We start from the raw sequence: 16,143 nt of genomic DNA, 5'->3' as shown, positions 1-16,143 counted from the left end.
ATATATATATGCCCTAAGCAGGCCTTGTAAAGTGTAATCCGACTGGACCCATAGAGGAAGTAAAATAATTATTTTACTTACTCTATGACTGGACCTAAAATACTCTTCAGCCCGGTTTCAGGTACAAACCAATATTTATCGTGGGCCAAAATAACATGTGCCAAAAAATCACAGATACTTGGAACAGGTACGAGCTTGCAACAGTCACACATGGAACCTGTGCCTGAAAAATACTGGTTTATGTCATCCCTATTGCATACATAAAGGAACAAAAGGCATTCGGTCATAATTTATCGCTGACCTAACAGATTTGCACCCAAATTACTAGGAAGTGGGGTGGATATTCTCAATGGAACAGTTAGTGCAGTCGGATTAGATTAGATTTTTTCCGGGCACTAAATAGATGAAAGTATTTTTTTAAAGTTTTTTATAATTAATTTGGTTTTGCTTCAAAAAATTTCACTACAACTTTTTTGAAGGTGTTTGTGATATTTTAGAAGTGGTATAAATTTTAGTTTCAAATATTCATAACTTTTTGTGCATTCGTATTTGTTATGTAAAAAGGGCTCTTGCCAGATTCTAAATATATTTTTCTTGAAAAGTCGGAGAGACTTCTCTGAGGCTGTATTTTACTAGTAAAGAGTTATACTACCTTACGTTAACGTACAATAAATTAAAATTGCATTACTGACTGACCAAAAAAAGTTATGGTACGATTTTCTTGAAACAAAACTAAATTAATTATATAAAATTAACAAAACTCTAAAATCGATTTTTTTTTTAATTTTGAGTAAACTAATAAAGGGATTTTAATGTAGTTTATCTGATATCATAGGTATTTTTAATACTTGAAAAACAGGATAAAACTTTTTTCAATAGCGGTTCAACAGTTATGCACAAAAAACGGGCTTTCGCACTTTCTTTAATTATTTATAAATAATTGTTTATAAACAATGTTCCACAGCCGGAAATCGAGCTATTGTCTCAATATTCTCACATCCTTCCGAACAACTTCCAATAATCTCTTACCTTCATATTTTAGTGCTCGAAACAGGCCTTTTCCGACTGGGCTCAAAATACGCTTCAGCCTGGTTTCAGGTACAAACCAATATTTCCAAAAATCACAGCACTTGGAACAGGTACGAGCTTGGAACAGGCACACATGGAACCTGTGTCTGAAAAATACTGGTTTGTGTCATCCCTAGTTTGAGCGTGTCACTGAGAAATATGGCGGTTGATGACAAACAATCAATCTGAATTCCTCAATCATCTCAGAAAGTTTATATTCAGTTATAAGCTTTAAAAAATATAAGAAGAGAAGACCAAATTAACTAGACCGAAAAGTCTTGAGTTGTGTTGGACTATTCAGTGATAATAAGTGGATGGCTAGTTTTTCTTAAATCAAATAAATAATCCTGGCAACACCGCCGTTACGCGCAGTATTTCTACGGACTACGACCAGCTACGACTCTACGAAAGCTGTTTTGCTCAATTTCTTGCTCACATTCTTTTTCACATTCTGCTCCGTCTGTTTAGAGTCGTTGTCACGCTACGTTGTGCCGGTATAAAAGTTATCAGTGCTTTTCCCCATCCAGCTTAAAAATGGGTGACGGTAAGTCGAATCTTATATTATAAGCGTAATGGAAGAGCATCGTTGTTGCTTTTATTGAACAACAATTCCGATTTGTTGTATTCTATACCCAGAACAAAATATTTTTTGGATAAAGTGCATTTTGGCGCCTATAATGGAATTTCTTTGGAAAGAAGCGCACTTATTTTTTAGTTACAAGCTTTTTACTTCTACAATATTTTCATTCTTATGCAACGTACAGATGTAAAAACCTACCGAATCATAGAAGCAGTTTTCTGAAATGGACGCCGGCTTTGGGCGCCATTTTGCCAATTTGAACTGTCCGTCGTTTCGTTCAGTCTCAAATTGGATCTTTTCCACCTGGAAAATCAAAACTCAATGGATCACTCAAATGTCTTCAATATCATATTTAGAGGTTTTTTTAAATTTATAAGCTGTAAGAATTCGTTCAATAAAATCAAACATCAAACCTTTATATGCAACAAACTATTGCAATTAATTATAGGGCGTTAGTTTGTACGAATTAATATCGTCAAGTTCGAGTACTTTACGTAGTAATTTATCAATACAACGTGAAACGTGTTTCATCATTAGGTCAACGTGACGTTACAAACTTTGAGTAACGGCTTCTCTTCCATGAGGTTTCAGTCAATCGAGCGTGATCTACAGAAATTAACCAACTGGCAATATACTCAAATTCATCGATCAAATACTTCATAATACATATTTGTAAAGCCCCAGTGATACTTATCGGGTACATCTGATTTTTCTGAGTCCGACAAAGCTGCAATTTGTTTGCAATCATGTTTCAACTTGGTACCTAATGCTACAGAATTATTCTTCCAAGTTGTTTTGGGTTAGTGAGCAAGCAGCTTCAGTGAGAGAAAATCTTTGATAGTCCATAATTTTTCTTGAAGAACACTTACGCAGTTTGAAATTCGCTTTTCCAAAACAATGTATTGATGCACGAAAATGAGATGATTGTTCGGTGCTATTTGCTGCTAAATTGTGTTTTATGATTCAACAATTCATGACTAAGTACAAAAATTTTGCATGATGTATATTATACCTATTACATATCCTACTTGCAAAATAGTGCATGATGCATAATAGAGTTCCGCAAAAGTTTGAGCATCTTTTCCGACTGCAAGATGGTTTATTGTTTTGGGAATTCGGTCTGGGCCGTGGTAAAGAAAAACTAGCTACCAAGCTTTCGTCAATTTATTGTCGCCTTCCACCGCCTATTCAGGGCTGTTACATTTTTACACAAATTTCAATCAGATATGTTTGAAACAAAAGGGTATAAAAGTAAAAAAAACTGAATTGCGAATCAGTTACTGCTAATTGTGTGTCCATAAGAACGCTGGGAACCCTCCGGAATATTCTATCATTTTTTGTACAGCTTGATGAAATTTAATCTTTCAGTCACATTGTTTGGTCTAAATTTATTTGTCTTGGATTACAATTTTTTTTATATATGTACATACAAAAACATTTATACACGATCAACATGTTTTTCTGCATAAATAACGAGACAGACTACACTAAATACGTTTAATAATGAGCTGAAAGCCCTGTACTTGATTGATTGTATTGATTTCGCCTATTGAGATTTTTTAGCTCGTTGATAGTCAGATGGTGGACTATTTATTTGAATCAGTAAAATTTAAATTTACATGATGAGTACATTCATCAGTAATAGCTCTTTTACACGAGGATACATACAGAAATCTCATACTCATTGCAGACTTGTAGCAAAACTGTAAAGTATTAGCCGGGTTCTCATAAGTCCATAAAGACCCATAGAAAATCGGGCCCCGGAAGTTGTAAAATTGCTGGCGACTGGAACTCAAGGGAGACCGAAGTTTAGTTGCCGCAACTGTATCTGCGCGAAGTATCCCTGTCTGTATGGTTCCATAACGCTCTTTGTTAAACGTGTATCCTCCTGTAAAAGGGCTCTAAACCCGCCGAGGTACACTCAACAAGATTTTATCCACAGCTTAGTTGCTTTCGTTTTTCCTTGTTTTAAATCATTTCAATTGGAGGAATAATTAACATAACTATCATAATTATGCTTTTCAGCATATGGTGGTGGCGGCGGATATGACTATTCTCAACCTCCTCCCACGGGCTATCCCAGTTATGGGCAGCAACAAGGGGGATATGGCCAGCAAGGAGGCGGCTACGGTCAAGATCAATCTCAAGGAGGTTGGGGCCAACAAGGCGGAGGTGGTGGTAGAGGTGGACCTCCAGGGGGCGGATATGGAGGCGGCCAACAAGGTAAGGAGAATCTGATCGGAAACTTATTGGGGTGCTTTACGACATAGGCATAGAAGTAATTTACTCTATATTTTACTTGTCTACCTTCTATGTCGGAAATGATAACTTTGAATGATAGTCCTTGTTGTTGGCCCATAACTACAAGGGTAGAAAATCATTAGGACATTTTTTTAATTTCAATGATTTCAAGAAAATCCTTTGCTAGTATTTGAAGCGTGTTTATAAATGTGTTAAATTTTTCAGGTGGCTACGGTGGTGGCGGCGGAGGAGGCGGTGGTGGCGGTTATGGTGGACAAAGCGGTGGAGGATATGGAGGCGGTGGCGGCGGTTTTGGAGGTAAGTTTATTACAATTTAGACAATGTATGACTGTCCTTAGTTGTAAGGAAAAATTACGACTTTTTCTACAAGGAACAATTTGTCATTATTTCACTTGAAAATATTATTTTACGATTCTTTTTTAGGTGGTAGAGACCGTGGAAGTTCTGGAGGAGGAATGGATCGTGGCTTTGGGTGAGTGTTCTATTCATTTTTAATCATTATTTCATAAGTACTGGTTATTTGGTATTTGCGGTTTTGCTACTCGAAGTCTTACAAAATCAATTTGAAAACGTTATTGGTAATTTGCTAAAGTAGTGTTGACGAACACATTTAAAAGGTTTACTTTTTAAGGTGAGTTCACAAGTCAATTCAGTCTAAAGTAAGAGCGCTTTACATTAAGTAAAAAGGTGTAGACAATGGTTTTCTAGACAATAATCTACAAAAATTAATGTGCCCCTCGAGTTTTAACAGTTTGTCTATAGTGTTTTAAAATATAATCTAAAGTGATTCAGTTCGCTACTTAGAAGTACTACGAAATAGTGTCTTAGAATAGATTTAGTAACAGCCAATCAAGAGTTTCACATTTGTCTCCAACCGATATTTTTTTCTAGATTTGAAAAGTCTTAAAAGTTGGAGGTGGAATTGTTGATCTTGGGTTTAGATGAGTTTTTAATGACTGTAATTTCTAATGCATTATTTATTTTTGATAGTTCCTGTTTCAGACATATCTTCTATTTGACTTGACTGCATACATTCAAAGTTCATAATTTTATTATTTTTATGATTATGTTTAACTTGGAAGTACTAATTGGTACATCTCGCTAGAATAGACTGGCACACAAACGGGGCGACAAAAGTTGAGCGGCGGGAAATCTGATATCACTTAGCGTAAGCTTTACAACTGCCTCAAAGTACTTTAGATTATTCAAGACCCCCTCAATGATAGGGTGGTTAACTCTCAACTAACTATAAAGGGTGGTTAACTCAATGTAAGCACATATCGGGGATTACGTGCTGGTTAACTGACTCAAATAACTTGGTACATAGATCAATGATCATCAGTTTAGTACAATTTTCTACTAGTAAATAATTCTTAAAGCAAGTGAAACTGTCTGTATATGATTTGCTACAAATGTTTATCTTGCTATTTAAATACTCCCTGACAAGGCTTTAGGAAAATTATCGGATCAGGTAATATTTTGGATTATAGGTACTATGTGGAATATGTGTTGTCTGAATGAACAATTCACTGGGTTCGAATGAACATTTGTTGGTATTTTTGTAAGCACAAGCCTCATTAAACTTTTGGTATTTACAAAGTGTTTAAATATGAGCAAACACCGACTAGACTTTCGACTAACAACAACTGGACTAGATTTTCACATAGGTAGGCATCGGTTCTGAAGAAGAAACTAGGAAAAGAACTCACAGAATCGAGAGTACGCATCAATGAGTGTCAAGGGTTTAGTCAAGAAGTTGGCTAGTTGGGTTTCGCCCTAGCCTCTGATTGGCAAATTTGGTCACTTCCCCAAGCATTTACTGATGAGTTATTCTTCTGTTTTAGAGGTGGCCAGCGTGGCGGTTATGGCAAAGGTAAAAGCACCAATGCCCTTTTGTGGCTTGGTAGCCTTTTGATATTATTTATTTACTTATAATGAACCGTTTTTCACATTTTACAAATATATATATATTGATAGTTTGGATGGGATTAATTTGGCACTGAAAGAAAACACTAAACGTTATAATTTGCTATAATTTAAATTTCTTCAGAATGAAAACAATTTTAAATGTCGCTTTTCTGTTGCGTGAGCTTAATTTATTTGAACAAGTTAGACACATCTTGCGTTCTTTCAGTGCGCTTAGTTACGTAAATAATGTTAGGCATAAATTCTTCAAAAATACGTTATTTTTTATCTGGTCAAAGCGTAATTTGTAGTAGGGCAGCTATAAAAAAATGCATTTTGGCATTAAAAAACCACCGAAATGGCTAAATCTAAAGTCTAAATAATATTCATTGCATTATCGGATGTGTTGCGTTACAAAACAATTGCAAAATCACGCAAGTTGTAACATGGGTTACAACCGGTTACAAAAATCAGGATAAAGGGGATATAAAGTAATTAAATTAAAATATCCCTGTTCAGTAGATTTAAGCGCAAAAGGTATTTTGACGGTTGATATTAGTGGTGTGAGATTTAATTACTTTGAATACCGTACCGACTAGATACTTTGGATTCAAAACTCGTTACTTCGGATCAGTTATTCAAGTACTCATTCTAGTCGTGAGTCTTACGAAAGTCGAGGACAAAATATTGGTATATTATTAATGCTCTTTAGATTTGTTACACGCACACTTTAGTTATACAAATCATATGGAACTCTTGAAATTATGGTTTCCCTAACAGATTACGTCTAAGAAAATCAGACCATTTTTTTTAAGTCAGTTGTTAATTGGTTCCCTATTATTGTACGCAGGTATTTGAAACCCCACGGTTGTGCATACTTCCAGTTTCTAAATAAATATGTTTTAAACAATTTTTGAAGTTATTTAACTCTGTGAAGCAAGATGTCACATTAATAAATAAATGTTGCTATCTACAGTAGCAGCACAGTGCGACAATTATCTATTTTAATAAACGTCTCTTACAAATCTGCAGTTTACACAAAAGTTACAATTGTCATGTTACATAAATGTAAATATAAAAATTCTAGATTACCATGCGGCAACGGACAACTCTGTTTTTAGTGATTAGGAACGACCGACGTTGAAAATCGAACGCGGCTGTCGGTATCCATCCGTATCATCGGTGCTGGTATTACCAGTTAGTTTAGTTACTAGTTAGTCTGTGCGAGTACTCTGGATCTATCGGTTTAGGGTTCGGTACTGGTACTGATCTACCAGATACTTTGGTTGCCAGTTAGTCTAGTACTAGTAGCGTATTCGGATTCGGACTCGAAGGTTAGGATGGGTGACTTGATTTTCCGAGAACGATTACTGATTACTTGAATACTGGTTTGATATCTTGGTTCGGTATTCGTTACTTTGGATGCTGATGAGTAATGAGTACTGGAATACCGATTAGGTACTTTTTCCCACCACTAGTTGATATACTGTTTAGTTATGTAGATGTACTTTAACATTAAAAACGGTTGAGCCGTTCCGGGAAATTTATGGAAAGGACTAATGATTGGTTATCAAAGTTACATGTTTAATAAGCAAAATTGGAATAGTATGGTGTGATAGGGAAGATAGTGTATAAAATGTATTTGTTAATCGCAGTAAAGCGACCTAAACAGATACAGAATTTGTGATCGACTGCGGCATATGGTTTTTACAGGCTTGTCCCAATGCGTCAAGGTTTTTGGTGTATAAATATAATTAGGTCTCAGTAAAGTTTGTTTTTTACAATAGCTAATTCTTATCACGCGCCACTAGTCAAAGAATTACCCTTGTTACGTTATAGGAATAAGAATTTGTTTAATATTATTTCTTTCGTGACTAATTTTGTACCATTTACAGGTGATGGAAATCTCGTTATTCAACATGACACAGTATTTGTTTCTGGAATGGACCCTAGTTTTACTGAGGACGATATCGCTGATCATTTCGGATCTATTGGCATCGTTAAGGTAATGGCGCAACCACCCTACAAAATTTGCGACCTGCACTCTGTGCTTGAATACTGCAATATTCAAGTTCAATTTTGAAGCGTCGCTAAACTATGATTCAGCTCCTATTCATCAATTATCAGCTTTTATTTGATAACTGACTTATTATGCCTGCAACATTTGAATCTTTGGCACTTATTTTTTGATAAATGTTTTTTTAAGTTTCGGTATTTATGTATATGTTATTGTAGATGGACAGGCGCACAAACAAGAAGAAAGTTTGGCTGTACAAAGACAAGAACACTGGTCTTTCAAAAGGCGAAGCCACAGTAACTTATGACGACGCCGACGCGGCTCAAAGTGCCATCAAATGGTTTGATGGTAAAGATTTTAGAGGCTCAGTCATTAAGGTTAGTTTGGTCTTTCAAAATTAGTAATTTTCTTTTGTTTTAACGCGAGGCTGTTTCAGGTCCAGTTAGCCACGAAAAGAGATAACTGGAGTGGCGGATTAGGGGGACGTGGAGGCGGTGGTGGTGGCCGAGGAGGTGGCGGATTTGGTGGAGGCCGAGGAGGTGGCGGCGGTGGTGGAGGATTTGGAGGAGGACGTGGAGGCGACAGAGGTAGGGGTAGAGGTAAAGTATTTCCAATTTCCCGAGTAGATTCGTGCCAGCTTTAACAGTCGAGCAATATGTTTGTGTGGCTCATTCCGCATTTAACTGCTTTCAATCTGCAAACATCTTGTTCGGAAAGTATCACTTTCTACAAGGCATTTTTGGACTAGCTTTGCTGTTAACACTTCTTTAATTTTTTGCCTTAATATCAATCGCTAGCTCTAAATGAGAGAAATAATTAGATATCTTTGTGTAGGTGGCGGCGGCGGAGGTGGTCGTGATCGTGAATCAAGAGACGGAGACTGGAAATGCAGTAATCCTGAATGTGCAAATACTAACTTTGCCTGGAGAAACGAGTGCAATAGATGTGGGGAACAGAAACCCGCTGGTGGTGGTGGTGGTAAGTATTTAAAACCATGTTTGCTAATGTTGAATATGTGTAAATACCATAAAAAGAACATTTTAGAGTGCCGTGATAGGCTAATATCTAGTTCTGCCTTGGTAGAAAGAACAGTGGTGGACTTTCCGTAAATAAGGTCATGATTTGGTTTCAGGCGGTGATGACCGACGTGGAGGTGGAAGTAGAGACCGAGACGGAGGTCGCAGAGGAGGTGGTGGTGGCGGCGGCGGATTCCGTGGAAGTGACCGAGGATTTGGCGGAGGTCGCGGCGGCGGAGGCCGTGGCGGTCCTCGAGGCGGTGGTGGATTTGGCGGAGGTCGTGGTGGTGGCGGCGGCGGCCGAGGAGGTGGCGGTGGAAGGTAATTGAATTGTTGGTTTTCTTATCGTGCATGTTTATCCTCTTTCGCTCTCGGCAAAACCTCTGGTGGTTTTGTCTGATTTTTATAAAGAGGAAAAAGCAAAATTCTCTATTAAAACCCACCATAGTCCAATCACATGGCTTTGAGTGTATCCTGTCTGGAGAAACACTTTCTTTTAACTGCATTATTTTGACTAGTATTTTATGTCGGTATTTGCCTTTAACCTTACCATGCCTTTTTATTACAGGGACCGAGGAGGTCGGGACGGAGGACGTCCTAAACCTTACTAGGGTTAAGTTTACATATAGAAATAAGTACGAGTGCGCTAATGTAATTTTCGTTTCATTTATAATAATGTACTAAGTAAATAGCAAGACTGTGGTTATTATGTAATTTATTTTTGTGAACGTAGTTTATTCGGTTTGTCGTTGAAGACAAATTTTACTAAAGTATATGAACATAATAAAGCTTTTAAAAATTTTCGTCGTATTATTAATTTCTTCCGTTATCGTCTACAGGTAGGTATTTCAATTATGTTTGAATATTACTGGCATTATTCAGCAATGTGTTTAAATCGATTTACCTGGAAGGTCAAGCGATGTTGACATTCTCAGGAGTATTTGGCCACGTCCAATGTAATTTATTTACATTGAAAGTGGGCAGAAGTTAGTGTACAACTTGTAAATATAGGCCAAGATAGTACGACAATACCGAGCGTATGGTTTAGGTATACTAAGACCATAGCTGATACTAAAAGCCACTCAAAACTGAAAACACTGGAACGTGATTGATTGATTAGTGAAGCACCATTATTACAAAATAATATTTATTGAAAAGAAAACTATCATCTCTAATGCATATTTATAAATAAATTCATTCTATATCTACGTTAATTTTATAACAAAAAGTACAATTTAATGATAAATGTTTATTAATAACCGATGAATATGTGAAAACTCACTAAAATGTACAAACAAAAACATACATCAGTGTAGTATCAGTATCCACGTTGTTGCAAAATGTTTTTACAGTATGATTTTATTAATAGTACTATTGCTTTCATATAGCGCTATAGCTCAATAGTTAGATTGCAAATGTACAAAAGCCCCTTGAAAACATCAAAATTTTAAAAGTGGTAGTACCAAAAAATTACGTAACTAAACAAGCCTGTCTTGGGTTCAGATAGTCAGTCATCAGTTGTTTCCCTTCTTCTTCTTCTGGTCCTGTTCCTGAAACAATAACGTTGCCTTTGTTAATATTGAACTAACATTTGAGCGCAAATGAATCAATGGAATTTCCATCAACCGCCCCTTAACACATTCGCTACCACTATTAGAAAGGCTTCATACCTCTTAGTGGTATCTGGCAATGACTTTGTCTCGGTATCAATTGAAACTATATCACATTGGTAATAATTGAGAAAGAAATAAACGTTCTAAGATGCAAAAAATGGTGGTAGATGGATTAAATTTACTAAATCATGTTTTTAAACCCAACTTTTGTTTCTGCAGTCCTTTTCCAGTTATTGTAGCCCTCAGTAACAAAAGTCAAACTGCTGGTTTCACCTTGTTTGAAGAAAAATCTACAAAGGAAAATGGAATACAGCATCTTTGAGAATGTGTACTTAATCCAAAGATACATGACATAATAACTGAACTTAAAACTACGAAGATACTACACAACCATACTGTTTTTTAGGAAAACTTGCTAAGACCCGGCTGTCTTGAAAGTTCATGTAGCGATAGAGCTACTTTTTCTTCTATATGAAAATATTTGTACTGTATTAATATTATGTACTTAAAAACTTACTTTTCAATTCCCGAACAACTCGGAATGTTTTTACGTTCCCAATCATTGTTGTCGAATTTGATCTGATTTTTTAATTTAATTTATTATTAATAACTATAATTAAAATAATTAACCGCGCCCAACCCTGCGGTCACTGCAGCGAATGTGTTAAATGTTCAGGGTTCAGTTGTGGTTGGATGAGTGAAAATCCAACAAAAATTAATAACCCATGAATGATATTGACCTATTCTCTATTACCTTCTGAGTAAGGATAATGAGCAGCCGCTTGAAGACTCCAATGAAGTCGACGAACAGATCCAACGAATGAGCCACAAAGTCCTTGCTGCCCATTCTTCTCTTTTCAATGATGGCCTGGGTGTCATAAAGCACGAATCCGCACATGGCGAACAAGCCCAAGTAAATCTGGATGTTCCATAGCAGAGTGGAGCCAAACAAGATATTGGCCAGGCTCATGAGCATTAGGCTGTTTAGCAGGGTAAACAGAGTGCCGCCCAAGTAGAGCCACTTTCCCCTTTCGGAGAAAATGGCACAGATGCTGAAGGACACGAAAACGACACTTGTTGCAATAAATGCTGTTATAATGATGCTAGGGTTGACTAGGATGACATGTTCCAGCAGAGGACCCATTCCAACGCCGGTTAATGTGGCGAAACCAAGGAGGTAGCCCACCCTTTTCATCATGCCTTTGCCATTGTCATCGGGAGTTGATATTAACAGGAAGAAGAAGATAATGGCTCCAATTCCAGACAGAAAACCTGCTTGCAGTAGGTTTGTGAATAGGTGTATTGAGCCGCCCACTCCAGCCGCCAAGGTGGACATCGCCAGGCAGGCGTAGACATTCTTGAGATGTTGCTTAACTGGAGGCTCCCTGTAATTAAAAAGTAATTATTGTTGCAATTATTCAGCTATTGTTTTATGAAAGGGCGCGTGTTTAAGTGAGGTGAGAGTTTTGTTTCTAAACACAAACTTCTCAAACGCTCTACCAATAGAGCTATAAGAACATATACTAAAGTATATGTTTACATCTAATATACATTAAATAACATCTAATATGTTTACATCTACAACCTACAGCAAATTCTACTAGAACCAATTATTCCGAACAAGGATTCGGTATAGTAAGAACAGCTAGAGATCTAAATTCCCGGCAAATCTGAAAATTTTGCACTTAAAAGTACAACTTTTACGCACCTAAATTCGGGCGAAATGTACAAACGAAAAAGCCAGTACCCTGAAACTACCTCAGAGAACAGCAATCCATAGAAGCAAATACGTGGAAAGCTGGCTGTTATTAAAGAAACCTCTGAAAAGTGCGTTATAGATTTTAACTAAACTCTGTGATAAGTGAAAACAAAGCCGTAGATCTTCTCCAGCGGACTCGTGTAGAACACTTTCACTATAACAATTTTTAAAGTAGGACAAGTCGAAAAGAAGAACGTCCGCGTAAAGAACATTCGTTTTTCCTCAATTCTGAAAGTTTGGCTATTTCTATAATCACTCGTGATTTAACGATTTAAAACATTGTCTTTGCTATTTCAAATAAACCCCTATTATTACAGAATAATGTTTTTGGATTCGCAATTAGTTTCCAAATATTTTCCTCTCAAACTCTTCTATATCCATCTCTAATCGTTTCCGAATATCCAATTATTATCAAAATTGGTTGTTCAAAACAGTTCTAATTTAATGATTATAACTGCGGCATCTGGCTTTGAAAAAATTAAAGAAAAAAAAAATAAAAAATTTTGGTTGTAGTAAAGTACTAAACACGTTTTATCTACAAAGATAAAAAGGGCCAGTATAGGGATATCAAAACCGTAATTTATATGCAGTTGGTTAAATGGAAAAAGTTGCGCAATTAGAAGGTGAACAACCTAGCGCTTTAAACCTTTTGGTTAAAATTTCGATTTTTTCGGTTCGAAAAAAACCTAAATTTCCTAATTTCGATTACATCTGCATTATTTTTCGGCGTTAATAACAAATCTGGAACAAAACTGACTGCACGTTCCCGCAGCAACAAGTCAGCGAGAGAACCACATTATTACTTAGTTATACGCTCCGACGTTTCACCTTCAAGAAACCATCATCAATTTCGTTCTTTCAAATATGGCTCTGTCTGTTTATTAGCAAATTGTTAAACCCCTTTTTATTCCGAAATCAACCATGCATGCTACGGTTTTATTATGTTTTGTTTTTTTGCTTGTCATTATTTTAAAATTATTATTGTGAAAATGATGATCATTTTTGCGTTTAGAGATAAAAATGTAGCAGACTAAATTAGTAAGCAAATCCGTAACCTGTGAATATTAAAATTCGAATCACCCGCAACTAAACTAAAATTTATTGATCAAAACTCAATTCAGCAGAACCGCATTGTTTCAAACAAATAGCAAAACGAATAATACTTTTTGATTAATCATTAGATCACGATTGAATAAAGTAACAGACAAAACTTTAGAACAAAAGAACCCCTATCAAATCTTACGTAGAAATTTTCGAAACAAAATCAAGCATAGAAAATGATTCACACTTCAGAGGAAGAACCTGACTACAGGCAGCAGCTAAAAGAAGCTCAACATCAAATATAATGGACCACACCCTAAAAAAAAACAAAAACTTGAGACCGTAATTTGCATCAAAGACGTAAAGGATACCAAACAAGCAATGAAACTAGTGAAACAGAATATTTGCAAATAAAATAAAATAATTGAAGCACTTAAAATTACAAGATGTAGTGAAAGTAGAGAACAACACAGGGCATTAAAAAAGTTCATACTGTTTCAAAAATGTTGGATTTAGAGAAGTTGATCACTTTAGTGAACACCTGGTATAATATTAAAATGTGTAAGTCTCCTAAATAAACAACTGATTCGATAGCTGGCATTTATTTTAGTATAAAGTCTAATGCGCCCTACAATCGGATTTGTTTATCTTTAGCTAAGAATGTTGTTTTGTTCACAGCGATCATCCAAACAAGTTGGAATGTGAAACTTGTCTTTGAAAATATCGCTGAGCGAAGACAGGTACTTTGTACGAAATTGTCAACATTAAACAAGTGAAATTGAACTGCAAAGCAAAGCAATTAGTCATCTAAAGGGCGACCGAGCAAATGATTATATCATGTTGCTTCGGTAGTTCCTTAAGGTGCGTCCAGACCACAGCGTAATACCGCGCCAAACATTCGCGAACGTTCACACACAATTTGCGCCTTGCGTCTACGTTGCTGCAACAATAATTTAAAATGTTTGCATTTGCCAAGGTTCCAGCTTGCGCAGCGAAATAAATGTGCTGTTCGTCATGGATGATGCTAAAATTGTAGCGGCAGCTTTCATAATTTTGGGTGATTTATCTAAAAGGAAAAAATAGAGTGAATATTTCGCACTGCAAATTTCAGAGCAGAAGCTTATTATTATTATGGCAGTGATTTGCTATGCGACCTGGTAATTGCAGATACTGGACAATTTAAAAATTTCTGTCGATTGTCTAGGCAAAGCTAGTAAATGCAGACCATCTGCTGGAATAAACCTCCTGTCCTAAAATGTATCAAGTTTTTCAATTTAAGTTGATGTCTGATTGATTTAAGAAAATATCTTTTCCAGTTCTTGTTGTAGTTTTAATTTTGGCTCTTTCCCTTCGAAATGAAGACAACAATGAACTCATTTTTGCTTTAATCGATTCTATGTCGCTCTTCATCTCTGTTGCGATTTTCAGCCATGCATCGTATTTTTTATTTCGTAACTGGTAATTTTTATTACCGCAATCCCATAATTCACGCTGATTTTTTTTTAAATTTGCAACGTTCGCGAATCTTTGGCGCGGCGGTATTGCGGTGCGGTCTGGAAGTACCTTTAGAAATACGGAAAAAAATTCGATATGACATGAGTGTTCTAAAAACTGTTTGAACAGTCAGTTCCTTACAGACAACGAATGGAATATGTTGCCAGCCCTTTGTGTTATTTGAATCCCGTTCTTAGATGGGAAATATAGAATCATAGTGGCCCTTATGGGAAGTGCAACAGTTGCTCTTTCCTCCTACTACCGGATTGAAGTTTCCAAATCTGAATGCGTTATCATTGTATGGTCAAGTGTAGTGTGAACTTTTTGAGGATTACCTAATGGGCGTAAACTGGAAGACGGGCCCCCCAGCTTGCAGAAAGTTAGTAAGAATGATCTCTAATCTATAAATCTCTTAACTTGAAATTATTTTTGTTTTTCGAAAAGCAACTGCAGTTTTATGCATTCATTACATTTCTGATGTCCAAATTTCTTTTCAGTCTGATGGACAAATTTCCTGCGGTACTAAACAGATTTTCTTCCTTCTTTTCAGATGGCATGATGCAGCTTTCGGTAAGTTTTGCATTAATTTACCTTGGTTGCCATGTAGGACAAAAATCTTTTAGTTCCATATATGTGGTTATAAACTCGAGATTTTCTATGGGAGGCTGTTTTATACGAAGTTTTACAGTCTAAATGTCAAATAAATTTCGTTCCCCTGTGCATTAGCTATCAATCAGAGGTTGAGCCAAGATTGAGATTCTCCCAATGAGAATTGACTAAAATTCAATCAATAACCTTGTACTTTGCAACTCTGATCAACAATTCTTAATAACAATTTTCGATATTCTCACAAACTAAGGTACTTTATTCTTGAGGAAAATTCGTGTTTTCTGATTTACCTCGTATACGACTGAAATAAAATAATATCGGATGGTTGCATTTTAGGGTTTGCACCGAGCAGAACTTTCTATGTCACCGAAACATTCGATTTTTGTACAGTAATTTTCCAGTTTATTAGGCTGTAGCGTTCGAAGTTAAGAGTATCTTGTTCCCTAATCCCGTTAGGAACAACTTCTCATAGCAGTGTTTTTTGTAGATTCTAAATCCCTTCAAGCGTTTTTGTTACTATCGTTTATATTTTTTTTTAAATAACGTTAAGCAATTATTTGCACACAATCTAAGATGACGTCCTTTGTTTTCTTATAGAAAAAAAAATGGTGTGCGTCACAGGACGGTCGACAGAAGTGATAACTACATAAATTAATAGAAACCATAAAATATTGAACTTGCTTAACGCATGATGGCAATAATTATTTTATTTTATAATTTTAATATTCTTGTTAGTCTAATAATTTATAAATGGATCAGGAATAGGTAAAATTTAATTT

At 36.1% G+C, this 16,143-nt stretch overlaps 2 protein-coding genes and 1 long non-coding RNA gene across 5 annotated transcripts in view; 1 reads left to right on the top strand and 2 right to left on the bottom strand.

Annotated features, from left to right (window-relative positions):
- Window positions 1–1,452: 1,452 nt before the first annotated feature.
- LOC125504653 (RNA-binding protein cabeza-like) lies at window positions 1,453–9,649 on the top strand. 3 transcript variants are annotated; one of them, XM_048666977.1, is made up of 11 exons: window positions 1,453–1,612; window positions 3,674–3,871; window positions 4,115–4,207; window positions 4,334–4,382; window positions 5,755–5,783; window positions 7,711–7,820; window positions 8,051–8,209; window positions 8,269–8,431; window positions 8,667–8,810; window positions 8,965–9,169; window positions 9,417–9,649. In XM_048666977.1, exons 1-11 carry the CDS (start codon window positions 1,603–1,605, stop codon window positions 9,457–9,459), a joined length of 1,203 nt encoding a protein of 400 aa, XP_048522934.1. In that variant the 5' UTR covers window positions 1,453–1,602; the 3' UTR covers window positions 9,460–9,649. The 3 variants fall into 3 exon arrangements, with proteins under 3 accessions (XP_048522934.1, XP_048522936.1, XP_048522935.1); XM_048666978.1 differs by having other exon boundaries at window positions 1,454–1,612; window positions 8,269–8,419; XM_048666979.1 differs by lacking the exon at window positions 5,755–5,783.
- LOC125504654 lies at window positions 1,776–2,214 on the bottom strand. Its single transcript, XR_007281637.1, has 2 exons — window positions 2,062–2,214; window positions 1,776–1,951 (listed from the first exon to the last, which is right to left on the bottom strand). It is a non-coding gene; the product is annotated as an uncharacterized LOC125504654 (long non-coding RNA).
- A 433-nt stretch (window positions 9,650–10,082) lies between the features above and the next one.
- LOC109539568 (probable Bax inhibitor 1) overlaps window positions 10,083–16,143 on the bottom strand; it is an 8,396-nt gene continuing 2,335 nt past the window's right edge. Inside the window, exons 2-3 of the mRNA XM_019907397.2 lie at window positions 11,216–11,846; window positions 10,083–10,398 (exon numbers count right to left, since the gene is read on the bottom strand). Coding sequence (XP_019762956.1) covers window positions 10,363–10,398; window positions 11,216–11,846 — 667 coding nt within the window. The 3' untranslated portion in view covers window positions 10,083–10,362. The remainder of the gene's footprint in view (window positions 10,399–11,215; window positions 11,847–16,143) is intronic.

The sequence above is a fragment of the Dendroctonus ponderosae genome, unplaced genomic scaffold, assembly GCF_020466585.1.
Source record: "Dendroctonus ponderosae isolate FM_Combo_2020 unplaced genomic scaffold, Dpon_F_20191213v2 Dpon_F_20191213_5, whole genome shotgun sequence".
Classification (NCBI taxonomy): Eukaryota; Metazoa; Arthropoda; class Insecta; order Coleoptera; family Curculionidae; genus Dendroctonus; species Dendroctonus ponderosae.
Note: the sequence above shows the minus strand (reverse complement) of the source record. Positions and strands in the feature narration are given on the sequence as shown.

Bases quoted from the DNA above. Each gene is read 5' to 3' on its own strand.
- LOC125504653 (XM_048666977.1), top strand. The intron at 4,383-5,754 runs GTGAGTGTTCTA...CTTCTGTTTTAG, and splicing joins GGAATGGATCGTGGCTTTGG to AGGTGGCCAGCGTGGCGGTT. The intron at 7,821-8,050 runs GTAATGGCGCAA...ATGTTATTGTAG, and splicing joins GATCTATTGGCATCGTTAAG to ATGGACAGGCGCACAAACAA.